The sequence below is a fragment of the Capricornis sumatraensis genome, chromosome 1 (genome assembly GCF_032405125.1).
Source record: "Capricornis sumatraensis isolate serow.1 chromosome 1, serow.2, whole genome shotgun sequence".
Taxonomy (NCBI): domain Eukaryota; kingdom Metazoa; phylum Chordata; class Mammalia; order Artiodactyla; family Bovidae; genus Capricornis; species Capricornis sumatraensis.
The window spans coordinates 38,025,511-38,053,289 of NC_091069.1; the positions used below are offsets into that span (position 1 = coordinate 38,025,511).

The following is a 27,779-nucleotide window of genomic DNA, read 5'->3' on the forward strand; positions in this document are numbered from 1 at the left end:
CCCCTGGATCCTTCCAGCCCTCTCTGGGGTCTTCTCCCCTCTCACACTGCATGTCTGGCGTTGATCTCTAAGTTTCTCATTCCTTGGTCCCATTCTCTCTAGGAGAACTTTGGCTCTCTTTAAGCTGCCACAACTCAAAGGATCAAACCAAAAGACTTCAACAAAAAGAGCCCACCTCACTCAGGCCCTTCTTCGCTGCCCTCCCTGTCTTTGATTGTAAAAACCAATCTGACTTTCAACACACCCCAGACTCATAAAGGCACACACCAGTCTGGGAAGGCTCTCAGAATAGCAGGTACACAAGCATGTGGCCTGGAGTGGGTCCACTCTAGTACTAGGTGTTCTTGGTCAATTTGTATCTATGAACCACCTACATCAGTAGCAACTAATTGTTTAAAATGCAGATTCCTGGGTCCCCACTCCTGACCCATTTAATCAAATCTCTTTTGAGGGGGGCCAGTTCATCTTAAAGGAGATCAGTCCTGGGTGTTCATTGGAAGGACTGATGTTGAAGCTGAAACTCCAATACTTTGGCCACCTGATGCAAAGAGCTGATTCATTTGAAAAGACCCTGATGCTGGGAAAGATTGAGGGCAGGAGGAGAAGGGGATGACAGGAGATAAGATGGTTGGATGGCATCACCGACTCAATGGACATGGGTTTGGGTGAACTCTGGGAGTTGGTGATGGACAGGGAGGCCTGGCGTGCTGCAGTTCATGGGGTCACAAAGAGTCGGACATGACTGAGCGACTGAACTGAACTGAACTGGAAGCTGCATTTTCAATAGCCAGCTCAGGTGAGTCTATTGCTCTAGATTAAGTCTTCTTAGTGTATAATATTATCCCATCAAGCTCTGGTAAGTTTCTTCTATAAGTCACTCACTGATTCTCCCTTTAATTTGGACACAATTTTATTTTTATATAAAATATTATTATCAAATACCTACCAAGTGAGTTATTAAGTGAAGTATTATATATATATATATGTGCATGTGTGTGAGTATATATATACCCATGTAAGCTCAGTTGGTCAGTCACGTCCCACTCTTTGCGACCCCATGAACTGTAGTCCACCAGGCTCCTCTGTCCATGGGATTCTCCAGGCAAGAGTAGTGGAGTGAGTTGCCATTTCCTTCTCCAGGGGATCTTCCCAACCCAGGGATCAAAGCCACATCTCCTATGGCTCTTCCGTTAGCAGAAGAGTTCTTTACTGCTGAGCCACCTGGGAAACCATATATATATATATATATATACATACACACACACACACGTGTATATATAGGGCTTCCCTGATAGCTTAGTTGGTAAAGAATCCACCTGCAAAGAAGGAGGCCCCAGTTCAATTCCTGTGTTGGAAAGATCCACTGGAGAAGGGATAGGCTACCCACTCCAGTACTCTTGGGCTTCCCTTGTGATATAATATATACACAAAATCCCTCTAAAATTTGCTTTACAATATCATAACCAGGTTGGTTTTACATGTGACAGTATAAAGGGCAGCTGGAGGCAAAGGCATTTAGCCAGCTCTACACTGCACTCAGCTATCATCAGTCCTTCTTACTGGCTTTGCCTCCTTCAGTCAGAACTGCCCAGTCCTCAGATACCTGCTTTCTCCAAGTACAGAGTTTCTCCACTTACCACTTTCCCCAGGGCCCATGCTGGAAAAGCACAGCCAGCAGTCCCAGGTGGGGGTTTCTCTGATGCTCAGAAATAACAGTCAGAAGCATCCCCAGGCCCTATCTTCTTGATTCTTCCCCGTCCTACACAAGAAATCATGGTGCATAGCAGCAGCCCAGAGCCATCTAAAGATCTCCCTGGAAAAGCTGTAGGTTCAGGAATGCTTCCTGCATGTTGTTCCCAGTTCTGCGTCAGGTTCCAGGCTGGGCTGTCACACAGGGGACCTTAGATTCTCACCACGGCACCAGCTTGCACACAGGCTTGACTCCTGGGTCCTTCATGCAGGTTAGAGAGCAGAGGGTGGGAGCTGACTCAACTGAGCCTCCCACAGGGACCTCTCCCCACAATCCCTCACGGGACGTCATTCCCTGGACAGCCCCTCCTGTGCCTTTCTTCCTATTTTTCCTCCACCTTATCACATTTCTGTTAACTTGCACAGAAACAGCAAGATCCTGCTGGTTTGCAATTGCAGGACACATTTAATTTTTTTTTTTTTTAATTATTGAGCATCATTTATGTATGGGCTCCCCAGGTGGCGCTAGTGGTAAAGAACCAGCCTGGCGGGCTGCAGTCCATAGAGTGGCAAAGAGACACAGCTGAAGCGACTCAGCACGCACCCATGCATTTATGTATAGTGAAGTGCAGAGCTCTTGAGAGCACCGTCCCATCCTGTGAATTTGACAGATGTCTGATCCACAGCCCATTCAACAAACAATGTTTTCATTGCCCCAGAAACAGTGTCAGACTTTATTTTTTGGGGCTCCAAAATCACTGCAGATGGCAATTGTGGCCATGTAGAAATTAAAAGACGCTTACTCCTTGGAAGGAAAGTTATGACCAACCTAGACAGCGTATTCAAAAGCAGAGACATAATTTTTCCAACAAAGGTCTGTCTAGTCAAGGTTATGGTTTTTCCAGTGGTCATGTATGGATGTGAGAGTTGGACTGTGAAGAAAGCTGAGCACCGAAGAATTGATGCTTTTGAACTGTAGTGTTGGAGAAGACTCTTGAGAGTCCCTTGGAATGCAAGGAGATCCAACCAGTCCATTCTGAAGGAGATCAGCCCTGGGATTTCTTTGGAAGGAATGATGCTAAAGCTGAAACTCCAGTACTTTGGCCACCTGATGCAAAGAGTTGACTCATTGGAAAAGACTCTGATGCTGGGAAGGATTGGGGGCAGGAGAAGGGGACGACAGAGGATGAGATGGCTGGATGGCATCACCGACTCGATGGACATGAGTTTGGGTGAACTCCGGGAGTTGGTGATGGACAGGGAGGCCTGGTGTGCTGCAGTTCATGGGGTCACAAAGAGTAGGACACCACTGAGCGACTGAACTGAACTGTGCAATGACTGTGCTGTGTGCTGTGCTTAGTTGTTCAATCATGTCCGACTCTTTGCAACTACATGGACTGTGGCCAGGCTCCTCTGTCCATGGGGATGCTCCAGGTAAGAATACTGGAGTGGGTTGCCATGTCCTCCTCCAGGGGATGTTCCCAACCCAGGGACTATGAATATTAATTTTATTTATTAAAGATACACAGCTTTATACTGTTAAATATGAAGGAACAAAGCATAGACAGGAAGTGTAGAAATGCTACAAGAGCAATTTTACTTAAACACTAACAGCGAGAAGTAGAAAAGACATACAGTTATGACCCCTCTAGAGAAAATGCAAGGACTAGGATTTTGAGTACCAAGAGAACACAAAATATATGATGAGTTTAAGTCTTTATTATTACTTGTATTTAAATAGAGTTATTTCTGAACATTAGAAATGAATCTTGTAGAACCATCCCCTACTGAAAACCACCAATGCTTTTTGATTTTGGCCTAAATCTTCTATAATCCCAATTGTATTTGATTCATAAATGTGGATGTATCTATCTCTAGTAACTAAACAAGGAACAAGTTGGAGACCAATTGTTACACTACACTCTTGTCTTGAAAATCAGTGCCTCAAATTAAGAGTTCATTTGTGTGCTGTACTTCATGTTGTATATAGAGGGTCTGCTGCTGCTGCTAAGTCACTTCAGTTGTGTCTGACTCTGTGCGACCCCACAGACGGTAGCCCACCAGGCTCCCCCGTCCCTGGGATTCTCCAGGCAAGAACACTGGAGTGGGTTGCCATTTGCTTCTCCAATGCGTGAAAGTGAAAGTGAAGTCGCTCAGTCGTGTCTGGACTCTTAGCAACCCCATGGACTGCTGCACACCAGGCCTCCCTGTCCATCACCAACTCCCAGAGCTCACCCAAACTCATGTCCATCGAGTTGGTGATGCCATCCAGCCATCTCATCCTCTGTCATCCCCTTCTCCTCCTGCCTTCAATCTTGCCCAGAATCAGGGTCTTTTCAAATAAGTCAGTTCTTCACATCAGGTAGCCAAATTATTGGAGTTTCAGCTTCACCATCAGTCCTTCCAATGAATATTCAGGATTCATATCCTTTAGGATGGACTGGTTGGAGCTCCTTGCAGTCCAAGGGACTCTCAAGAGTCTTCTCCAATACCACAGTTCAAAAGCATCAACTCTTCGGCGCTCAGCTTTCCTTATAGTCCAATCTCACATCCATACGTTACTACTGGAAAAACCATAGCTTTGACTAGAGGGACGTTTGTTGGGCTTCCCTTGCGGCCCAGCTGGTAAAGCACAACACAGGGAAGGACAATAATGGAGGTATTGGCTCACACTGGCCAAAGAAATATTAGGGGCCCACTCCTCTTAAAGCTTATTTTCATTTAGTACATATGAATAGGAGAAATGTTGCAATTCACAAACACAAGGGATTGACTAGCATCCTTCAGACGCTAGAGGCGCTCGCCAATTTTACAGAAGAAAGATGCAGTGCTGTCTCTTCAGTCGTGTCGAACTCTTTGCGGTCCTATGGACTGTAGCCCGCCAGGCTCCTCTGTCCATGGGCTTCTCCAAGCAAGAACACTGGAGTGGGTTACCATGCCTAGATCCAGGGGATCTTCCCGACCCAGGGATTGAACCGGAGTCTCTTTCGTCTCCTACAGGCGCAGGCAAATTCTTTACCACTAGCGCCACCTGGCGGAGAAGGCAATGGCAACCCACTCCAGTACTCTTGCCTGGAAAATCCCATGGAGGAGCCTGGTAGGCTGCAGTCCATGGGGTCGCGAAGAGTCGGACAGGACTGAGCGACTTCACTTTCACTTTCACGCATTGGAGAAGGAAATGGCAACACACTCCAGTGTTCTGGCCTGGAGAATCCCAGGGATGGGGGAGCCTGGTGGACTGCTGTATATGGGGTCGCACAGAGTCGGACACGACTGAGGCGACTTAGCAGCAGCAGAGGCAGCAGCGCCATCTGCAAAGCCCACAGAAGGGAATGAAGGGGAATTTATGAAGGTCCTCCGTCCTAGCCAATCACTAGCTACACAACCGGAAGCTTGGGACTGATCGACAAACGCAGGCTTTCCCTAAGTATCGCGAGGTAAAGCGGGAAAGCGACCGACCATCGATTGGTTAACGGGATCAGTGACGTCAGACGCAAAGCCCCGGGCCTGCCGCTGGAGCGTGAGGGCCACTCGAATTCCGTTTGGAGGCTTCTTTGATCTCTCACAGTAGACATCATGAGCAAAGCTCACCCTCCCGAGTTGAAGAAGTAAGTATGCGTGGGGCCTGCGCCCAAATGGCCGCTTCCTTGTGTGCCTCGAGTTCCTTAATTCCCCAGGAGTGTGCCTGGCGTGCGTATTCTGGGCCGCGGACGCCGAGATCCGGGCCAGTGTGGCGCGCTTCGGGGCCTGAGACCCCCGCAAAAGTAATATTTCGGCCGGGTGGATACGGATACCAAAGCCAACAAGGCGCCACCATCTGCTGACTTCCCGTGCCCGAACTCTGTCTCCCGGACCCTTTCCCTCGTTACTTGAAGGTCTCGAATGCCACACTTTGTTGAACGTCTTGAGTAGCAGCATGTGTTCGATAAGGTGGCTGGAGAGTGATTCTATAAAGGAACCAGGGAGATGGGTGTTTGCTAGTATCTGAGGAATCAAAAGCCACCTTAATCTTAGACAGTATTTGTAGCTGTTTCTTTGAACTTTAACTTAGAAATTATATTCCTTTTTCTTGATTTCTTGTTCGTAGGTTAAATTTGAATGTCGTGTGATATCTACTCTGTTAACAGAGCTGTGTGAGAATATTCATGTTTCTAATTAGAGAAGGTTTTAGGTTGTGTGTGGGGGAATGCGGTTGAACCCAGTAAAATCGACTCCAAGTAGGTTATTCCTACTGTAGATGACACCCAATTTAAAGTTTTAGCGTCCTGAATCACTCTTGGCTGAACTTAGCAAGTTCCATGTTTCCTGAGTAACTTCTCTGTCGTCTTTGTACTATGTAATGCCAGAATTCTGCATTTATTAGTTGGCTAGCAGCAAGGATGGAAAATTGATCCAGGAGTCAGTTTCTGAGGCAGCCGACCTGGTCTGCCTTGTGTACAGTTAATTTATGCTTGCCCCATAAAGAAGTCAGACTTAAGGGAAAGTTCATATTTAATGATTTTGTACTTAAATGCACATTTGTATTGAAGCCATATTTTGTGCAAAATCTCCGTGTATATTTTAGTCTGTTAATTAAGACAATTATGAAGTCATTAGCCTGACATTAAGAAAAAGAGAGATTGCAGTTAGTGAGCTGGTGAAATCTTAAAATGTCTTCTGAATTCATCATGAACTGGTGAAATTATTTAACAAAGGACCATTCTCTACTTGAAGACTTCCTTTTGATTAAGACATTATTTTAGAATTTCAGAGGCTGAAACTGGTTTTAACACCTTTCTCTGCTTATCTAGATTTTATGAGTTGTGAAATCCTGTCAGGTTGACTTCCACAATGGTTGTTAGTATTTTTCTTCCTTTACATTTCTCACAGATACCATCTTTAATAAGTGTATACCCTTCTCCTAGTTTAGCATGACTCGGTGGTTCTTAACTGCAGGAATGGGAGTCTGGTTCTGCCAGAATCTAGTAGGTAGAGGCCAGGGTTGCTGCCACATGTTCTACAGCGCACTGGGCATCACTCAACAACAGAATTATCCGGCCCCAAGTGTCAGTGTGCTGAGGTGGAGATACCCTGGCCCAACCAGATTCTTCCTAGTGCTCTTAAAAATGGATGACAGAGTAGTCTCTCTTTGTTTTTTTTCCTTCCAGTTTTCTTGAGATATAATTGACATACAGCACTGTGTAAGTTTAAGATGTATTGCATGATGATTTAACTTACACACGCCACAGTTGTCTTGCCCACAGCTGATTCTGCTGCAGTAACTTACTGCTGTCTACATAACAGAGTGCAGACTTCTTAACCCAGCATTTAGGGCCCTGCATCTGAAATCCAGGCACCAGATTCTACACACATTAATAGCTGAATACTGTGTTCTCCAGCCAAACTGACCATTTGATTTTATCAGACTTTTTCACTGCTGTGTGACTTACAAAATTTTATTTAAACTTTCTGAGCTTCAGTTGCCTGTCTATTAAATGGTGGTAATTATTATTAATTTATATGTTATGTAATTTATGGGCTTGCCAGGTGGCGCTAGTGGTAAAGAACCTGCCTGCCAATGCAGGAGACATAAGAGAGTTGAGTTCGATACCCAAGTTGGAAAGATCCCCTGGAGGAGAGCATGGCAACCCACTCCAGTATTCTTGCCTGATTTATCTTTGAATTCTCCCATGATATACATTAAAATTGAATGAAGATTCATATTTTTTAGCCTGTAACTGGAAGAGGTAAAAACTGGTTTGACTACATGTATTCATATTATTCTATCCTGATGATATGGAATTTTATTGTTTAATTCAAATTATTTAACTTCAAAATATGTATTTTGCCAAAGTGAACTTATGTGTTGAAGAATATCCTGAACACTTAAGATTGATGTTTAACACTAAATAAACACTACTTATTGTCTCAAATACAGAATAAAATACCTGTTGGATTGGGTATGGTTTGATTACCTTCTGGTTTCTTCACAACTTTGTTTGGTTTTGGAAATAACCAAAAATATAACCAAATCTTTGTTTTTCTGTTAAGCCTGTAAATCCTGTTGTTGAAAATTAGGTCAGTATTAAACAACAAGAATGTTACTGTAGTTCACGTCAATATAGAGACTCAATTTAATGTACATTAATATGTTCTAAACTCATTCCATTCTTTATTATCCTCCCCTTCATGAGTTACATTGCTCAGTTAGTATAAGTACTAGCTGAGGTAGCCCATCATTCTCATCCTTTATAGCAGTGCAAAGCTTTTAATTTTTTAAACTTCATTATTCCTGTTACATAAATTTAGCAGATTATATTGACAATATCTAAAATTAGTTATATAATCTTTACCCCTTTTGCTTTTTCAGATTTATGGACAAGAAGTTATCATGTAAGTCTTTTTGGTTTTTTATTTTCAGGGTGTTTTTTTAATATTAAATTAGTTTTTACATCTGCTTTGGTTGTATATTTTATTATTATTAATAATGTTTTGAGAAACTATAAAAATTCAAAGCACACAGATTTCTAATTCACATCCATTAAGCAGGCAGGTTTATCAGAATTCTAACTAGACAGCTTTATTTTCTTAATTTCTGATATTTAGTAAGTTTCGCAGTATTTCAGACTTTTATTTCATATAAGCCTTCTCTCACTTTGATAAAAATTACAGGATTTCCTATTTTATATTTGAAAACTTAACGTTTTTTCCTTTAAACAAAGAACAGATAAGGAATAAAAATCTGACCTGCACAGAACTCGAAGTATGTAGGGGTTAAGACCATGGCTTTAGAAACAAGCAGCCTTCAGTTTGAATTCCAGTGTTACCCTACAGTAACTGTGTAATCTTGAATCAGTTACTTAAAAATATTATAATTCAGTTGCTTCATAAAAAGTCAGGATGATTCTACTTTATAGGATTCTTGGAAGTTTAAATGTGGAGGTACATGTAAAATGTTTAGCCCAGTGCTTAGCATATAGTAAAGATATATCAGGGTTTTCTCTCACTTTATTTTTTATGAAGTTTAGTTGATAGTTAATGGTCAGCTTTATTAAATTGCTTTTTCCTTTTACATAGTGAAATTAAATGGTGGCAGACATGTCCAAGGAATATTGCGGGGATTTGATCCCTTTATGAATCTTGTGATAGATGAATGTGTGGAGATGGCAACTAGTGGGCAACAGAACAATATTGGAATGGTGGTAAGTACAAATACAAGATCTCTCTTAGAGATTTAATTTTTCTTTTGGATTAAGCATTAGCATCCCTTCTATCCAGCCCTTGGATTAAAATGAAGTTAGGCAAATTACAGGCAAGATTAGATATTCCAACCCCCTTTTAGTTTAACTTATGGAGGTTATTCAACTGTGGTAATACCCCAGTTACCTATAGGTTAGATCTGAATCTTACACAGAATCCACTGAGGTCCTTGGACTTGAAATAGCTGTTGGAATTATTTTTGTGCTTTATTCTATAATGAGGCCCATACTGTTCCTTCATCAGAGCCATAGTGAAGTCACTCAGTCATGTCCAACTCTGGACCCCACGGACTGTAGCCTGCCAGGCTCCTCCATCCATGGGATTTTCCAGGCAGGATTACTGGAGTGGGTTGCCATTTCCTTCTCCAGGGAATCTTCCTGACCCAGGGATTGAACCTCCAGGTCTCCTGCACTGCAGGCAGATGCTTTACCATCTGAGCCACCAGGGAAGCCCCTTCATTAGAGCAGTAGTATAGAGGGTTTTCAAGTTCCCCAGGTGATTCTAATGTAAGCCGAAGATTAACTGTTGATCCAGAGCTTTTACAGTCAATTCTTCAATGAAGAGTTGTTGTTTTTTGTTTTAAGCAAGCAAATAAAAATTATGCTGAGTCCACCTCAAAGCAATTGAAACTATCTCCAAGGGTGCTATTTGTGTTTGTGTATGCTGTTATAAGATCTTGTGTAATTTTAATGTGTGCTGAGGATTACTACTTATCAAACTTCAATGTTTATACATTCCCAGAAGGTTAATTACCCTTTCCAAGGCTTGTGTTATTGCTTGTTTCAAGTATATTTCCATTATTGCATTTTGAAAAGCAAATCAGACAGGGTTTGAAAAATAACTTGGAGTCCCTAGATATGAGTCTCCCTGGCCTCTTGCACACATTTCATGTAGATGGACCTTCTTGTCAGGTACAGTCCCCTTGAGATTCTGTTGAAAATGAATACAAGCCTGGCAAATCATTAGCATTTTCTTATAAAAGAGAGTTTTAAAAATACCCCAAGATTTCCCTCTAGCCCTTCCTTTTACAGATTAGGAAATCTTCATTCTGATAGAGGGTAGATTAGGGTTTTGGTTCATATATCAAAAGATTCACAAAAAAACAAAGAATTAAAAAGGGAATTGACATTTAAAGTTCTAATTTGAGGAAATAACTTTTGAGAATGTGTGGCACTTTTCCGAATTTTTATTAGTGAAGGTATTGGTGTTATTCTTATAATTTTCCCCCTTATTTTGATGGGGTTAATTTTCCTTACATGGAAACTGGTCCAACTTACTGTGATAGACAGTCTGTTCTTCCATCTCTGATGCATGTTCTGTGACTAAAATGTAGGTGCTAATTCTTATGGCTGAGTTAACACTTTGAACATGAAATAAGGATAATATATCAATTTTCTTTAATTAAAAAACAGCCTAAAGAAAATGCAAGAATGGTTTTTCTAAGGGAAAGGAGGGAAACTAGTTACTATTTTTTCAATCCACTGGCTCAGACTCTGCGCCCAATGAGTGGGGCTCGGGCTCAATCCCTGGTCAGGGAGCTAGATCCCAAAAGTCACAACTAAGACCTAGTGCAACGAAATAAATTTAAAAAAAAAAATTTTTTTTAAGAAATTACTTAATACAGGATCTGTCAGGTGGATAATTACCTAATGATGTCTCAATTAGCCTCTACTGAAATATAACCAGAGTAGTCAGTAGCCTCACCTCTGTCTTATTTCCTTAAGATTCCACTCCAAGGTTCCCCTAAGAAAATACTAAAAATTGTGTAGTTTTTGTTGCTATGTGTTTCAGGAGTTCTTACTGGCTTTGTGCGTCTGTAGCTCCAATTTAGGTTTGTATTCTTTATTAGACAGTTGTGCCCCTTCATGAAGAGGCCTGGGCAACACTTTGCCAAAACTTAGTACTCAAGCCCAATCCAAGGAGCAGTATGGAATTCTGGACCATGGTTCCAGTTTGATCTGGAATATGGGGCATCCAACACAGTGGGAAAAGAGGAAGAGCCCTGTGAAGCAGAGGTGTTCACGACGAGCCTTAATTCCTGTGTCTTATGTGAGAAGGCAAAGAAGTATGTGATACGTTTTAGAAAACGTTGAGGAAAGTGGCAGTTTTATTTTTATGTTTTAATGATGCCAAAAAGAAAAAGCCCACAGTTCTGAAAATCTTAATTATCTGAAATAACTTCTCTTCACCACCCACCACTTCTGGGGAAAGTGTCACAAATGGACAGGTTCAGGAAGGAACTAGGAAGAACGGTACTTGGTTTTTAAGTTTTGATTGGTGAGAAGTCATGCTCATCTTCTGTTGCAAATAAGCCAGCAGTTTAAAACTCTTGAACACTAGGAGTCATGCTGTTCAGGTGTCTTCATTTCTTTTCCTAATTTGTTGAGTGAGAGTCTATAGCTTCTTTCAGTCTCCATTGTCATTTTCAGTGCAGCTCTATAATTCTTTGCCACTTTCTCACCATAATCATTGCTGTTTGTCTCTGCCAGGCTCCCCAACACTTTCCCACCTGTCATGGTGCTTCCCAGTCTGTCACCTGCAGTAATCAGATGCAGGTCATCTGTTTACTTAATTGAGCCTTTCGTGAGCCTGCCACTGCTTTAGGCACTGAGGAGGTGCACCAAGCAAGTCCTTGCCCTCACAGAAATGACACTTGAGTGAGGAAGACAGTATATAACAGCGTGTGTAATAAATAAAGCAAGTAGAATGAGAGGAGAAAGGAACAAGGTATAGCTATTTTTATGCCAGCTGCCTCCCAGCATAGCTCCACTTTGAATCTTACTCAGCAAAAGTCACTCAGTCGTGTCTGACTCTTTGTGACCCCATGAACTATGCAGTCCATGGAATTCTCCAGTCCAGAATACTGGAGTGGGTAGACATTCCCTTCTCCAGGGGATCTTCCCAACCCAGGGGTGGTCTCCCACATTGTTGGCAGATTCTTTACCAGCTGAGCCACCAAGGACGTCCATGAATACTGGAGTGGGTAGCTTATCCCTTCTCCTGGAGATCTTCCTGACCCAGGAATGGAACCAGGGTCTTCTGCATTGCAGGTGGATTCTTTACCAGCTGAGCTACTAACAAAGCCCGGAATCTCACTCAGGATGCCTCCATCCTGTCCTTTCACTTGTGTGGCTCTATTGAACTGATTTGTGGTTGCATTGCCTACAGTCCACAGGGCTCCTTATTTTCACAGTCCCCTTCCAGTTTGACTTTTCTATCCCATTTTACCAGCCATTTCACCTATGCTTCATGAGTATCCTCCTGACTTACCTTATTTTATAGAAGATCCCCAGGAGTAGGAAATGGCAACTCGCTCCAGTATTCTTGCCTGGAAAATCTCATGGACAGAGGAACCTGGTGGGTTATAATCCATAGGGTCACAGAGAGTCGGTCACAACTGAGCACCTGAGCACTCACACACATTGACTAGGGAGAAAAAAAGCCTCACAAACTGACATTTAATAAAACCATTGATGAGTTGATGAAAATTCTTTAAATCATCATTGATACATCTATTGAACGAATTGTGTTCTTTTCAAATTCATTTTTTCTTAGGTAATACGAGGAAATAGTATCATCATGTTAGAAGCCTTGGAACGAGTATGAACAATGGCTGTTGTGTTCACCAGAGAAATCAACGCTTCCATGTGTCCCCTCTCCACATATTATTACCAGAAAAATTGGGTTGTGTACATTTTCTTACTTAACTTTTTTGTTAAATAAACTTTTGTAATAGCCAAAAATGCTTTCTTAGCTGTTCTCAACTTAGAATATCTGCTCTTATTCTGATTTTTTTCTGTCATGACCTGTTATTGGTTGAGACTGATTAGTTCAGGTTTTTAATGCATTAAAATAGAAAAATCTTATTAAATATGAAACATTGGCAAGGTGCCCTTTTCCCATATCTTTTACTACTGAACAAAGTTAAAGAAGCTGCAAACCTGAATGGGTTTCTTCTAAAACATTAACTGGAATTTTCAAAGTTGTTGCAATAACTTGGACAGACTCTGACTTTTTCACATACATCTACATTCCAAGTACAGTTTCACTCAAACAACATGGGTTAAACTGTGCAGGTCCACTTATATACTGGTTTTTTCCAATAGTAAATACTAGAGTACTACACCATCCATGGTTGAATCCACGGATTCCAAACGGAACAGAGGAACTGCATATGCAGACAGCTGACTGCTCAGAGTCAGCATCCATAACCCCCACAGTGTTTTAAGGGTCAACCATATACTACAACAGAAGTAAAACACAAAAGTAACGATGTCATTGTTTTATTTTGAACATAAGTGGGAAAAAATTTTGAATACTAGAAATACAATTCCAGAGGAAAACATTCCAGTGCATTGTGGTTCTTTGTGGGGTAGAAGATGGTGATAATGGTGCCCATAATATACTCACCTAGTTTGTAAATTTTACGGTGCAAACTCCAGTAAGAGAGAATATCACAGACATGGATCATAAACCTAACTTTTAAAAAATCTATGAAGCAAATGCTTAAATTTATTTTTGTGATCTGATAGAAAGCATACAAATGATGAATCACTTTAAAACTAGAGAGTGGGGTACACACAGTATGTGAGATACTTAGAAACAAGTATGTAAAATGGTATTCCCTATTTATAGGAAATGTTTACAGGAAAAATACAGCTAGAGGGATCAAACTAGAGTTGATGTGAAGGCCATACATTTTTATTTTTCCATTCTCCCCTTTAAACCTTCCCTAACACTGCAACCACATAAAGTTGAATTTTAGAACTGGTAGAATTTCTAAGTGTGGCTCCTAACCGGCAGCATCATGTAGGAACATAACAGAAATGCAATCTTTCGTATGCTACTCCACACCTACTGCAACATTCTAGGGGTGAGGCCAGCCATGTTTTAACAAGCCTTCCAGTAACACTGGAGCAGGACTTGCATAATCTTTTCCAGTCTCTTCTGTAAAAATTTCACTTGAGTAGCCTCCTGGGATAGTGGGCCCTGACAGGGCCTTCTTCCAATTAAATCTTGAATTCTGTTAGTTGCATTAAAATTAATATGCTTATTATATGGATAACCTTTTTGCTCTTTAACAACTTCAGATGCCTCATTGGAAAACAATCAGTTGGGTCTGATATAACAGCAGTATTTAAAACTGGTGTTCTAAAAATATTTGCCATTGCAAAACAAGTCTACAGATGTTAGAGATTATTCCACCAGAATTCACCCACTTTTAGCATATACACAGTGCTATACTCTACATACTGTCTTCTTTAAAACCACAAAAGGAAAAAAGGAATGCCTCTTAACATACTTAAGAATAAAAATAGTAAAAAGCTAACTCTGACAAACTATAAATTTAATTCCTGCCTCTACATCAAATATCTTGGCAGTTTTATCAACATATTAATATTCACAATTGTAGAGAATAAATCACTTTAAGAATCAATGTTCTTTTTGCTAAAAGGAGCAACTGCTATAATCTGGAGGAGGACTTTTTTAAAAAGACAATATATGTTAACTTGGTTGCAGTTCAGTTACTTTTAGAATTCACAAGTTTTTACTTGTTTTGTCCTTTCCAGTGACTATAAGAACACTCATGATCTTTGTACAGGTGGAGAATCGGGTCTCTTGGCTACATCCTGGAATCATTCAGGAAGCAGTCCTACAGGTGATTGCAATGTATAGCTGAAACACCACCTCAAAACAAGATTTCAACAACCTATTTCTCAATCAAAATGCTACAGTACCTTCAGAAGCATTTAACAGTTTGAATACAAACTGGATCTCATCAAGTGTGGGGTCACTGAATATATTCTAGTGCCAGAGGCTCTAGAGTCATCTAAGTTGCCTCTGCTGTGAGACTGTCGATGCTTCCTACTACCAAGACTACTAGAGTTCTCACTGAGAGAAATCCGGATTTGCTTTGATAATGGACTGGGTTTCTCGGGACTTTAAGGCACTAAAAACCCTTTGAAAACATCATAAACCCCATCAGTGACTCTAAACCCCAGTTGTCCAACTCTTTACGGCCCTGTGGACTATAGCCCACCAGGCTCCTCCGTCCATGGGATTCTCCAGGCAAGAATACTGGAGTGGGTTGCCATGTCCTTCTCCAGGGGATCTTCCTGACCCAGGGATCAAACCCAGGTCTCCCGCAGTGCGGGCAGATGCTTTAACCTCTGAGCCACCAGGGAGGCAGTTGTACATTAGGAACTCTAAGAAGCTACAAAAAGCTGAGGTCCTATCCTCAGTCCATTAAACTAATCTCTGTTGTGGGGCTCTATCACCATTTTTCAAAGCTCCTCAGGTGAGGGTTTGATAATAGAAGACAAATTTAAGAAATTTCTTCAATCAATAGCCTATACTTGCTTTTCATTTTACTTGAGATTTTTGTGTGACATCCTTATACTACGCTAAGACTCCTGAACTTCACCCCTAATGAAATAGAGACAGAAGCAATCAAAAGAACATTCTGAAAGTCAAGGCTTCAAGCATGGGCATATGTCCTTTGCAAAATGTAAGTTACTAAAGCCAGGCATAAGATACCAGTTCCCATGGTAAATTTTACCTGAATGAAGACCACATCCAACTGTGAAACACAGATGAACTAGTCCTGAACTAAAAGGTAAGTCTTCCTGAAAGGCTCAGCTTAAAATGCTTTAAAGTTTTGTTCAAAATCCAGGGCCCACCCCAGACCTATTAAATCAGAACCTCCAGAGGAGCTAGAGAATTCATATGTCTAACAAACTCCAGGTGATTCTTATGATCAGACAAGTTTGGGAAATGCTGCTGAGGGATAGTCAAGAGTTCACTTTTGAAGATGCGACAGTTTTACCTTCATGCTTAATTAGAACCTTGTGTTTCTCATGACTCACTGGGATTATTTTGTTAAATGATAATGGTGAAATATCTAATTCAAAATCATCTCTGTTCAGACTATGTTCTTTTTTTTTTTTTGCCAGTGATATTCCATTTGGAACCAGGAGGGGGATAAAGGAGAGAGTGGTATTTCATAGTTCCGTTTTAAGTCTCTCATATAAGTCCTCTTGGTCAATCATGTGTGTGTTCCCATTCCAGCGGTGATAGGCGAGGAGAGCAGCATTGTAGCCTGCAATGGCACTCATTTCCATGGCACTTGCTGCAAACTCTATGCCGTTGAGGTAATAAAGTCGATCATGGAGTATGATGGAGGGGCATTTCTCTGGAGGCGTATAATGAGGGTATGCAAGCCATGACTGCTTCACAGCATAATCGTAGGACACAAAGAGCTTTAAAATTTGTTCTTTAGTAAGTGGTGCTGCAGAAAAGATCTTCCAGACATGTGCTATATCTGCTTTTGGCTGAGGATTACTGTCTTCTTCTACAGGGGACACAAGCCCAATGCTGTTAATGAATAAATCTGGATTATCAGTGGTTAAGACTGCACCAAGATGAAACTCATTTAAGGCTCTAGAACTAAAGACAGTGGAATTCAACTCCCCTTTAATTAAAGTTGTCACTAAAGGTTCGTAGTGTTGATGGAATTCCTCAATTGGAGGATCAAAGTTGAGAAAATTTATATTGGACATTTTCCGATTCAATGGAGTGGCCACCAGGACGATGTCATAGAAGTCTGAATGGGTTTCAGATCCAGTTTGGTAGACCACTTCATACACCTTTGAGGGATTTCCTAGAGGAAATAAAAAAAGCATTCTTTTTAAGTGTTTCTAACATACTATATGTTATACCTTCTAAAAATAATTCTATACCTTAATAGTTTCTCCATAATTCTAAGGACTTAAACAAGTTTTATCCCTTAAGATAACTGGCCCCTGCATTTTCTACTTGTAATGAGACCAGTTTTCTACTTGGAATGGAAATAAAACCTGTCAATAGGTACAAAATACGAAATGTTTACTTTTGAGGATGAAATTCTTTTTTAAATCCAAAAAATCATGCCACTGTGCTTGAGCACATGTGTATCTATTTCCACGTGACACACAACACCCAACCTCCAATTTAAAATTTCATCATTTGGAACTGAGTGAGAGATGGAGAAGCAGGTTTTTCTCCCTGAGCAATGATTTTCTGCAGGGGAAATTAGGAACAATAAAATAGGAGTTCAAGCTTACCTGTCTGCTTGGTCCTTGTTTTCTCCTCTATGGACATCACTAAGCCCGATACAAGATTGCTTCTGGAAGCCTGAAGGAGCCTTGAGCAAACAAGTTTATTGCCACCTTTTACTGCCCAAAGGCCAGGATCAGTACAGGACATTGACACTGCCCCTGTCGGCGGCAGGACAAAACGTGTTAATTCTGACTCTGTAAAGGGCCCTCTACCCACTCTCCCCTCTCGAGTAGCTGCATCCGGCTCCGAATCTAGACACTGCCAAATGACCCTCAGAGCAAAGTTTCCCCCAGGTGAGGACCATTCAACTAATAAAATCCAAAGACTCTGTTCTCATAAAAATGCTCATCTACACATGCACAATTCTGCCAACATTTTCATTGTGTCTGACGTTTCACAAAGGAAGGTAGTCATCTCCAAATCATGGCCTACAGTAAGGAGCCACCAAAGCATCAGGTAAGCTGCACTGTCAACTAATGTCCGTTAACTATTCCAAGCCCTGACTTACCTACAAAGCCATTGATGTTTGTGGTTTGGCCATAATTTACCCTCATGACGGGAGTAATAATTTCATCAAGGAACTTCTCAGAGAAGCCTGCTTTCTGCAAGGTTTCAAGAAGTGACCGGTTAAATAATCCAAGATAGTCGTCCCCTCCTAGGGAATGCAGTAACTTTTCTACGCTACTGAAGGCATAGTCATGAGACTGGTAGCGGTAGATCCTTTTGAATAGAAGAGAAATGGCCATTAAACACCAGATAGTGGAGAGGGTACATACAAAGAAGGAAAACAGCATCCTAAGACTCCAAGTGGCTTTGCTGTTTCCTTCGGACGAGTCCCTACCAATCCTGTGAGATGTGTCTTCCCCAGGTATCCCAGAGGCTCCTGGCCTCCCTTTCCCTCTATCTCCTCTGGAGGAAGTCCACTGTCCTTTGAATTCACTCTTCTGCATGAATATGGTAATTGGGATCACCTTTCAAAAAGTGGGTATGTCTTGTGCTCATTCATCTTCCAGCACACTTAAACATGTCTAAAATTAAACTTTACCTTTCCACTAGGCTTGATCCTCTCCTCCTACCCCCAATTCCAACCAAAACAATGGGTTACTCCTAACATTCTACACATCATCCTCAGTTCATTTAGTTTTAAATTTAAACATTTCATTTCTCCTTTCTGCTTCACCCACTTAAGAAGGGAAGCTTACCAATCTTCCTAACATCTCTCCTGTTACTTCTCATCTCCCTGATCTTAAGTAAAGCTTTATACTCAAACTGCTGCTGCTGCTACTAGGTCGCTTCAGTCGTGTCGACTCTGTGCGAACCCATAGACGGCAGCCCACCAGGCTCCCCGGTCCCTGCGATTCTCCAGGCAAGAACACTGGAGTGGGTTGCCATTTCCTTCTCCAATGCATGGAAGTGAAAAGTGAAAGGGAAGTCGGTCAGTCATGTCCAACTCCTAGCGACCCCATGGACTGCAGCCTACAAGGCTCCTCCGTCCATGGGATTTGCCAGGCAAGAGTACTGGAGTGGGGTGCCATTGCCTTCTCCGTTTATATTCAAACTACTAACATGAATAACTGATTTATCTGCCTCTAGTTTCTTTTTATATAATTTTTTATATTTGTTTGTGTTAGCATATGGAGCATCAGTTTGAGCCAGACACTGTTCTAGATGCTGAGGATACAGAGGTCAATACAGCACAGAAAGAAAAACTGCTGCCATAACAGAGCTTTTGTTTTAGGTGGGACAACAGGCAATAAAATAAACACAAGCAACTTACATAACAGTTTGTGCTAAACTGCTTCAGTTGTATATGACTCTTTGGGATCCTATGGCCTGTAATCTTTCAGGCTCCTCTGTTGGTGGGATTCTCCAGGCAAGAGTAATGAAGTGGGTTGCTGTGCCCTACTCCAGGGGATCTTCCTGGCCCAGGGATCGAACCCGTGTCTCTTACATCTCCTGTACTGGCAGACAGGTTCTTTTATCAAGGAGAAAAGTAAACCAAAAGATTGGAAACACTTGGAGCTGGCAGAGAAGCAGAGAGATCCAGGAGAGCAGGAGGAGGCACAGACAGAAAAAAGTAGTGGAGGTGGGATGAAGGACTTCCAAAATGGAGTAAGGACCTTAGAAAAAATCTGCCCCTACATAAAAGCAATGAGAACACTGGCAAACACTGTCAACATCAACTTTTTTGGAACTCTGGAAATAAACCAAACACTTGCTAAAATCCCAGGAATATTTAGATGGCTGACGGTAAGAACAAATAAGCCCTGTGGTATTTGAACTGTCCCTAAGCTCATTCCCATCTTGCTAGCAACAAGGTAGCCTTCAAAATCAGCAGCCTTGCAACCACAATACCTGTGAAACCAGCAAGCTGGCAGCCACAGAGGCGATAAGACACGTTTAGAGCATTCCCAAATTCCCATTGTCAGAGAAGCGCCACTATTTGCCTTATCAGGACTTGTTCTTTTTTGATTAAAATTTTTAAAGGATATACTCCATTTACAAAATTGGGAAAGGAGTTCATCAAGGCTGTAACTGTCACCCTGTTTATTTAACTTATATACACAGTACATCATGTGAAATGCTGGGCTGGATGAAGTTAAAGCTGGAATCAAGACTGCCAGGAGAAGTATCAGTAACCTCAGATATGCAGAGGACACCACCTTAATGACAGAAAGTGAAGAGGAACTAAAGAGCCTCTAGAGGAAGGTGAAAGAGGACAGTGAAAAAGCTGGCCTAAAACTCAACATTCAAAAAACTAAGATCATGGCATCCGGTCCCATCACTTCATGGCAAATCGATGGGGAAACAATGGAAACAGTGACAGACTATTATTTTGGGCTCCAAAATCACTGCAGATGGTGACTGCTGCCATAAAACTACAACACGCTCACTCCTTGGAAGAAAAGCTATGACAAACTTAGCATATTAAAAAGCAGAGACACCACTTTGCCGACAAAGGTCCACAGAGTCACAGCTATGGTTTTTCTGGTAGTCACGTACAGATGGGAGGGTTGGACCATAAAGAACACTGAGCGCTGAAGAACTGATGCTTTCGAACTGTGGTGCTGGAGAAGACTCCTGAGAGTCCCTTGGACTGCAAGGAGATCAAACCAGTCAATTCTAAAGGAAATCAACCCGGAATATTCATTGGAAGGATTGATGCTGAAGCTGAAGCTCAAATACTTTGGCCACCTGATGCGAAGAGCTGACTCAGTGGAAAAGACCCTGATGCTGGGAAAGACTGAAGGTAGGAGGAGAAGCAGACGACAGAGGATGAGATGGCTGGGTGGCATTATTGACTCAATGGACATGAGTTTGAGCAAACTCCTGGAGACAGTGAAGGATGGGGAAGCCTAGCGTGCTGCAGTCCATGGGTTGCAAAGAGTTGGACATGACTGAGCAACTGGACAATTCCACGTACAATTACAAAATATTGGCTACATTCCCCATGTTGCACAATACATCCTGCAGCCTATCTTACACCCAATACTTTACACTTTCTATGCCCCCACCCCAACATTGTCCTTCCCTTCTCACCACTGGTAACCACTAGTTTGTTCTCTGTATTTGCTCTCTGTATCTGTGAGTCTGCTTCTTTTTTGTTATAGCCACTAGTTTGCTGTATTTTTTAGACTGTTTACGTGTGCATGCTCAGTCGTGTCCAACTCTTTGAGACCCTATGGACTATAACCCATCAGGCTCTCCTGTCCATGGGTTATTCCAGCAAGAATACTGGAATGGGTTGCCATCTCTTTCTCCAGGGAATCTTTCTGAACCAGGGAGCAAAACTGTGTCTCCTGCATTGGCAGGAGGATTCTTTACCACTGGGAAACCTCTTCTTTTCAGATTAGGGCTTGTCTTTTTTTATCTCACTCTATACACTGAGCACATCTGTCAAAAACTTTTGTTGCCGGAGTTTGTGATACCAAGTGGGACTAACAAGAGGCTTATCAGAAGATTTTAAGAAGAAATACTGGGGAATGAAAAACTCCAATTCGTTTCTAGGGACTTAGATGGCCACGCCCATGTACAAGACTGTCACATGCCCAGGAGAGACCTGAGAAGGCCCTCGTCTGTCACCTTCAGCTGACCTTGAGGCTTTGAGCAAGCCAGAAGTAAAGGCTAAAGCTATAAATCACCTGCCAGAGCACTGCAAGCAATCCTCACACACATACACTTGAGTAGTCAAACATGACAAAGAATACTGACTTCACAGAATTAGTTCCAGAATCACTAACAAACAAGCAGCAACAGTAACAAACCCCGGGGTGTGCGGATTTCTGATGTCCAGAGTTACTATTCAATATTATTTTAAACGTCCAGTTTACAACAGAAATCCTCCCTAAGAAAACCCAGACATTGGACCTGCCAGACAAAGACTTTAAATCAGCAACTACAAATATGCTAAAAGAAGTAAAGGAAGCCATATCTAAAGAAGTAAAGCACGTATGAAAACAACATAGATAGGGACTTCCCTGGTGGTCCAGTGGTTAATACTCTGGGTTCCCAACGTAGGGGACACAGGTTCGATCCCTGGTTGTGGAACTAAGATCCTGCATGCCACACATCTTGGCCACAAACAAAGAAATGTAGATTAGAACAAACATAGACTGCTAATAAAGAGAAATAAATAATAGAAAATAAAAACAAACTGTGGAGTTGAAAACAGTAGATAAAATTTAAAATGAAATGTAAGGGAAATGTAAGGGAAGTCACGGTTCCTGACTCCTCTTTGGCAACCTCTGTGGCTCCTAATCCTGGTTTTTGTGACACAGGTGCTACTACAAGCATTTAACAACTGGATTGAGGGCGAGAGGAAAAGGGGCGACAGAGGATGCGATGGTTCAGTGGCATCACTGACTCAACAGACGTGAGTCTGAGCAAACTATGGGTAACAGTGAAGGACAGGGAAGCCTGGCATGCAGCAGTTCATGGGGTTGCAAATAGTCGGAAATGACTTAGTGACCGAACAACAACAACAGCATTAAACAGAAAGCAGACTGATTATATCCCTGGAACTGAGTCGAGACTCCCTGCTGAGGGCAAGGAAAAAGATTCCTGGGGAAGAGAAAACATGCAGGCAGAAGCTGTTTCGTAAGACCAGCAGTATTTCACTATTTAGCAACTGGCACATGATGGCTCAATACTTGCCCTTTGTCCAACAGGGTATGATGGATATGATAAAATTATCAAAATAAGATCTGCATGTTCTTATAGAAAGGAACAGAAATGTGTGGCCCTTTAAACAACATAACAGTCAGCACTCCATAATCAAGTATCAAAGATACATGGCGGGGCGGGGGCGGGGGGGGGGGTGTGTGTGTGTAATTCCATGCTTTGGAATTGTTTTATAAATCAAAAATAGTATAATATTCAGGGAACTATATGCAATGTATGTGTATGTGCTTAGTCACAGCTGTGTCTGACTCTTTGTGACCCCATGGACTGTAGCCTGCCAGGCTCCTCTGTCCATGGGATTCTCCAGGCAAGAATACTAGAGGTTGTCATTCCCTTCTCCTGGGGATTTTCCCAACCCAGGAAGATAGATTCTTTACTATCTAAGCCACCAGGAAACCCCACTATATGCAAAATCTTGTGATAAGTCATAATGGAAAAGAATATTAGAAAAGAATGTATATATGTATTAATAAACCATTTCGCTGTACAGCAGAAATTAACACAACATTGTAAATCACTATACTTCAATAAAATAATTTTTTTTAATTCAGAGGATAACTGGTTTACAATGTTGTGTTGGTTTCTGCTGTACAACAACGTGAATCAGCTGTAAGTATATATACATATATCCCATCCCTTTTGAACCTCCCTCCCACCCCCTTATCCCACCCTTCACATTTTTTAAAAATAGTATAATCTATGTATCCCCTCCTCGGGCCTTTTTCACAGTTCTATAATACACTAAATTCACTTCAAAAGTGATTTCTTAATTTCTCAAAGGGCAATTCTCTACATGTCAAGAAAACTGATTCACGCAGGCAAGGCTGTATCTCAGGCCATGTGAACTTGCCTTTCCTGTTGAGGATGCAGCGACATGCCACCTTTCTCTAAAAAGTGACTGGCTCTACACAAACTCTGTACATTTCCCTAGTGAACTGCTTGTCTCTCTGCTAGTATATATATTCTTTAAGGGCAGGGGTATGTTCTAGGTTCTACCTCTTCAAGACCGAGACTACTGCCTGGCACGTACTAAGCACTCAATATTTGGTGAATGAATAAACAAATGAATGACTACTTTAGAACAACCTGCACTATAGCTGACCTTTCCAGTAACTGGAAAGATGTTCAAGGAATTAACCTCAGAATGATGCTTAAAAAGAAAGAAATCTCCAACTACTACAAGTTACAAAAACTAGAATATATATTTATCTTATTCAACTGTTACAAGCTGAATTTCTCCGAGATCTAAAACTGTGAACCAGCATAAAAGTTAGCACATGCCAACAACCTTAAAAAAAAAAGTTTATATCATACATGTATATGTACAGTTGAGTCCCTTCACTTCACTGTCTACCTGAAACTATCACAACATTGTTAAACGGCTACCCCAATACAAAATAAAAAGATTTTTTAAAAAATAAGCCATAGTTTTCCAAGTCAGAATGGTTTTCCTTTTAATATTCTCTTGGCTGAGCCGTATAGCGTGTGGCATCCTAGTTCCCCAACCAGGGATCAAATGTGCGCCCCCAGCATTGGAAGTGTGGAGTCTTAACCACTAGTCCACCAGGGAAGGCTCTAGACTGGTTATTTTATGTTATTTTTCTTACTTACCAAAAAAACTTTTTGAAAATACAGAAAAACAAAGAGAAGGAAAAGAGGCACCTATATTCTCACTATGCAGGACAGTGTGGGAATATAATACCTTAATTTAAATTCTTGGGGCACAGAACTGATATGCTATTTCAGGCTGCTGGCTCACTGAAACATCATGTCACAGTTAAATAAAGCTCATTTAAGTTTTCCACAAGCTCTTGTACGTATCACCTCATCCATCTACACACAACACTAGAACAGTTCAGAGATTAAGAGGGAGGACTCTGGAGCCAGACTGCCTGGGTCAGAACTCCAGCTCCACCAGTTACTAGGCAGGTGGACTTGCATGTCTAAAGCCTCTCCATGCCTCCACCTTCCAGTAACCTACAAAAAGCAGCTAGTAACAGTACCCACCTCAGAGAGCTGTCGAAAGACATCAAGGAGTTAGTATGTGTAGGGTATTTAAAAGTGTCTGACACTATTAAATAAGCATTTGCAAAATATGTTTTCAGAAGCAAAAATAAATGACCCTTTCACGTTCCAAGTGGATAAAAGCCCTGCATATCATATACAAAACATTTTTCCTAACGACCTTACAAATAAAATAGGCTTTGTGGTTAGGTAGAGAACTGTTCCAAAAAATTGTAATTCCTACAGATTATTTAATAAAAGGTCTTAGGTTAAATGGAAGAGAAAAAATTACCTCATAAACTTGTCTAATATATCCTCTACCCACATGTGCATTCGGAGGGACTGAAATCCATAGTGCCAAATTAGTTTAATCATGTTAATTATAAACCAGCTGCTCTCCTCATATACCAGAGTCTCTCCATTATACACCCCCACTAGGCCACTAGGGCTCTGAACAGCAGAGAGACCTGCAAAAACAAAGAAAGGGTAACTAAGTCAATGGTTTCTGTACTGATCAAATGAGGGAAGGTAATCTGAAGCTATGGGGGACACTCTGAAATGAGTGAATCTGGGCTTCCCCCAGTTCTCAGGAAACATGTTAACAGAGCTCTATCTTTAGAACAGTGTGTGATACTCTAGACATCAGTTCAGTTCAAACTGGCTATATTTAGTCTCAAAAAACTAAAAAAGGCAAAAGAAAAAGCCAAAGGACAGCTGAATTCATCTTAAAATCAGAAATATCAGACATGACTTTTGCAGCATAAATTGCTCCTGGCACACACTTGCCCTTGTGGAGTGAAGAGGCCCTGGAAGCATCCACAGGAAATGTGGAAAGCAGCTAAGGAAAACAGGATTTCCATTCCTGTGCAAATCCTATTCTGCATAACTCAATACTTCTCCTAACTGGAAGGAGGCCAAAATTACACAATATTCCCTGAGGAGGGAACCTGCAGAGGCCCCCCAGGCTTCCCCCACAACCTGTCCAATGCCTCTGCTGGTCAGATGTCCCAAGTTCCAGGCACATGTTTGCCCCTACAGCTGAGTGACCCTAAGTCAGACACCTCAACTCTCTGGGCCTCATTTCCCCAGCTGTAAAATGAGCATGCTAGGTTTTGCTAACTCAAACCACTCTTTGATTCTTTAACACAAATCCAGAATATATAAGAATCAACAGCAGCAACCATCCCCAACCCACGCCCCATGGCTGTAATTCCAGATAACTGAAGATATACTGTAGTGTCCCATTACAGCAGAGCAGCTCCTAAGGTAGTGCCAATTTGCTCGCAGGAAAGTGAGGAAAGCAGTTTTACCAGCTTCACTGTAAAAGACAATTAATAAGGCAGAAAAGTTTAAGTTCCCTATCTGATAACAATATCCATGCACTTTGAAGTCTGCTTTGCTCTCAGACCAAATTACATACCCAGATCCTTGACAAAACGCTTCATGTGCAGATTTAAAGGATGGATGACAGAACCTCCTGACTCAAATTCTTGCCCCTGCACATTCAAGGTGGCCAGACGGCCTCCCACCTTTCCTTTTTCGAACACGTCAATCTTCACATCTTTCCCAAATTTCTGCCGCAGATAATAGGCTGCTGAAGTGCCACCAATTCCAGCTCCGATAACCGCTATGGTGGGGATAAAAAGGAACAGGGTTTTTCTCTTACCAGCTTCGCATGTTTGTTTTATAAAGGCCGTAAATCAACAACCGACATTACCTAAAGCAGTTACCGACAATTTAGGGAAGCATGGGGAGGTGGAGGCAAGGGACAGCTGCAGTGAAGACAGAAGGAACTCTAAATCTGGACAGACACTGCCCCCAGACAACAGCAGAAGTACACTGTTACATTTTTTTTCCCGCAGCCAGATGCCCCAAGCCTCTCACAGTTCGTTGCGGAGGCACCAAGTGGCCCGCACACGCTCCTTTGTGCCCAATCCAAGGGAACAGAGGAGGTGGGGCCTTTACAGCACGCATTTTAAATAAACTGGCCGCCATTTTTGCCTAATTTGTTCTGTCCTGTTAATAGCTTAATGATCCCAAAGAAAACGGGTTAAAAAGGAATAAAAATAAACAACAACAAAAAAAGGCAAAACAAAATAAACAGGGAGCAAACTACCAAAACGAATCAAACTAAAAGAGTGATTGTTTCCGCTGGGTAGTTGTCCTAGGTAAAGTACTTGTGCAAGCCGGAGGCCTCTGCAAGCCAGCCGACTTCAACAAAGCAGACGGCGGAGGGGTACCCCAGCAGCCCATCACCGGAAGCACACGCGGTCGGCCTGTTTGCGCTGCTAGGCGTGCTGTGCCGGCGTGTGCCTCTCATCTGCAGAGCGGAACTGGCCAGCCGCTCCCTGAGCAGCCAGAGGACCGGCTTCCGAACAAGTGTAGCAAGGGAAGGCCGCGGGAGGGGCCTTTGCTTCCTTGGAGCCCCAGGCCCCAGAGACAGGGGCTGCAGGGACACCGGGCGCCCGCCTACGGACTGATCTGGGTCGCCCCCACCTCCACTGCCCATTTCTCAAGTGGGCATGTCTCCACGCCCGAGAAAGGGCGTTCCCTGGGGCACGGAAAGCGGTTCGGAGGCGCGAACCGGGAAGAGCACCACATTCGCAGCGGGCTGGTTCCGCGCGACCCAGCGGGCGCCCGGCCTGCAGCAGCTGGTAGTGACCTCCCGGCGCGGGGCGCACTCTCGCCACCTCCGCAGCGCGCCGCCTCTTCCTCGCCTACCGATCTTCTCCGGCGGGGCCCGCGGCTCGGCGCTCCCAGGGTACCACCAGCTGCACAGCAGCAACAGCCCCAGCCACAGCCGCAGAGTCGAGCACGCGAGCCCGGGAGCTGCGGGTTCCATGGCTCTCCAAGCGCTGCGGTCGGACTGGAGCGCCAGGCTGCCACCCGCATTTGAGTCTGCGCTCTCCGTCCGCCCCGCCCCCTGGCTGGCCTCACCCCTCCAAGCCCCGCCCAGGTCCGCTCCCACCCTACCCCGACTCCTCAGCGCAGGCCCCTGACACCCCAGGGCCACACTTCCCTCCTGGAGTTCCCAACCGGATGGTCTGGGTACTCCAAGCCGGCCCTGCCCCATCCCCCGAAACTCACCCTGCTTCAGGGAGATACCAAAGGCCCCAGAGGAGGCTCACCCCAGCTTTTAATTTCTTCAGCTGTGCCCTCTTCTGTCCCTACAATCGCTCTCGCTCAAACAATGGGCACAGCTAATCGCTGCCAAAAACAGACCAGTGGTGCAAGAAATACTTGACTGAGTGATTACTAGGTTCCGAACTGCTGGATATGGGATGGATGCGTAAATGATACTAACAGTGACAGTGACGGTCGCTCAGTCATGTCCGACTCTTTGCGACCGCATGGGCTGTAGCCTGCCAGGCTCCTCTGTCCATGGGATTCTGCAGGCAAGAATACTGGAGTTCGTTGCCATTCCCTTCTCCAGGCGATCTTAAAAGGAAAAACGGGGGAGCCCAGGGATAGGATAAAGTGAAAGAAGTGGAAACATTGTGCCAGACATGAATAAAAATAATGTATTGACCTCATATAATAGAACATTATGCAAGCATTAAAAACATTGT

At 42.7% G+C, this 27,779-nt stretch overlaps 2 protein-coding genes across 4 annotated transcripts; one reads left to right on the forward strand and one right to left on the reverse strand.

The window, feature by feature from the left end:
• Nucleotides 1-983: 983 nt before the first annotated feature.
• On the forward strand, nucleotides 984-12,670 carry SNRPG (small nuclear ribonucleoprotein polypeptide G). 3 transcript variants are annotated; one of them, XM_068983227.1, is made up of 4 exons: nucleotides 984-991; nucleotides 8,039-8,061; nucleotides 8,746-8,870; nucleotides 12,484-12,670. In XM_068983227.1, the coding sequence occupies exons 1-4, from the start codon at nucleotides 984-986 to the stop codon at nucleotides 12,532-12,534; spliced, it is 207 nt and encodes a 68-aa protein (XP_068839328.1). In that variant the 3' UTR covers nucleotides 12,535-12,670. The 3 variants fall into 3 exon arrangements, with proteins under 3 accessions (XP_068839328.1, XP_068839311.1, XP_068839320.1); XM_068983210.1 differs by lacking the exon at nucleotides 984-991 and adding an exon at nucleotides 5,266-5,297; XM_068983219.1 differs by lacking the exon at nucleotides 984-991 and adding an exon at nucleotides 5,266-5,297 and having other exon boundaries at nucleotides 8,746-8,867; nucleotides 12,484-12,534.
• A 547-nt stretch (nucleotides 12,671-13,217) lies between these two features.
• On the reverse strand, nucleotides 13,218-27,054 carry PCYOX1 (prenylcysteine oxidase 1). The gene is made up of 6 exons (XM_068963768.1): nucleotides 26,932-27,054; nucleotides 25,631-25,837; nucleotides 24,503-24,677; nucleotides 17,534-17,745; nucleotides 17,031-17,183; nucleotides 13,218-16,588 (listed from the first exon to the last, which is right to left on the reverse strand). Exons 1-6 carry the CDS (start codon nucleotides 27,050-27,052, stop codon nucleotides 15,930-15,932), a joined length of 1,527 nt encoding a protein of 508 aa, XP_068819869.1. The 5' UTR covers nucleotides 27,053-27,054; the 3' UTR covers nucleotides 13,218-15,929.
• Between the last annotated feature and the right edge of the window lie 725 nt (nucleotides 27,055-27,779).

Coding starts and splice junctions, on each gene's coding strand:
- SNRPG (XM_068983210.1), top strand. CDS start 5,266: ATGAGCAAAGCTCACCCTCCCGAGTTGAAGAA. Junction 5,298..8,038: donor CACCCTCCCGAGTTGAAGAA/GTAAGTATGCGT, acceptor TTGCTTTTTCAG/ATTTATGGACAAGAAGTTAT. Junction 8,062..8,745: donor TATGGACAAGAAGTTATCAT/GTAAGTCTTTTT, acceptor CCTTTTACATAG/TGAAATTAAATGGTGGCAGA.
- PCYOX1 (XM_068963768.1), bottom strand. CDS start 27,052: ATGGAACCCGCAGCTCCCGGGCTCGCGTGCTCGACTCTGCGGCTGTGG. Junction 17,746..24,502: donor ATATTAGACAAGTTTATGAG/GTAATTTTTTCT, acceptor TCTATTCAAAAG/GATCTACCGCTACCAGTCTC. Junction 17,184..17,533: donor AAACATCAATGGCTTTGTAG/GTAAGTCAGGGC, acceptor TGCCGCCGACAG/GGGCAGTGTCAATGTCCTGT.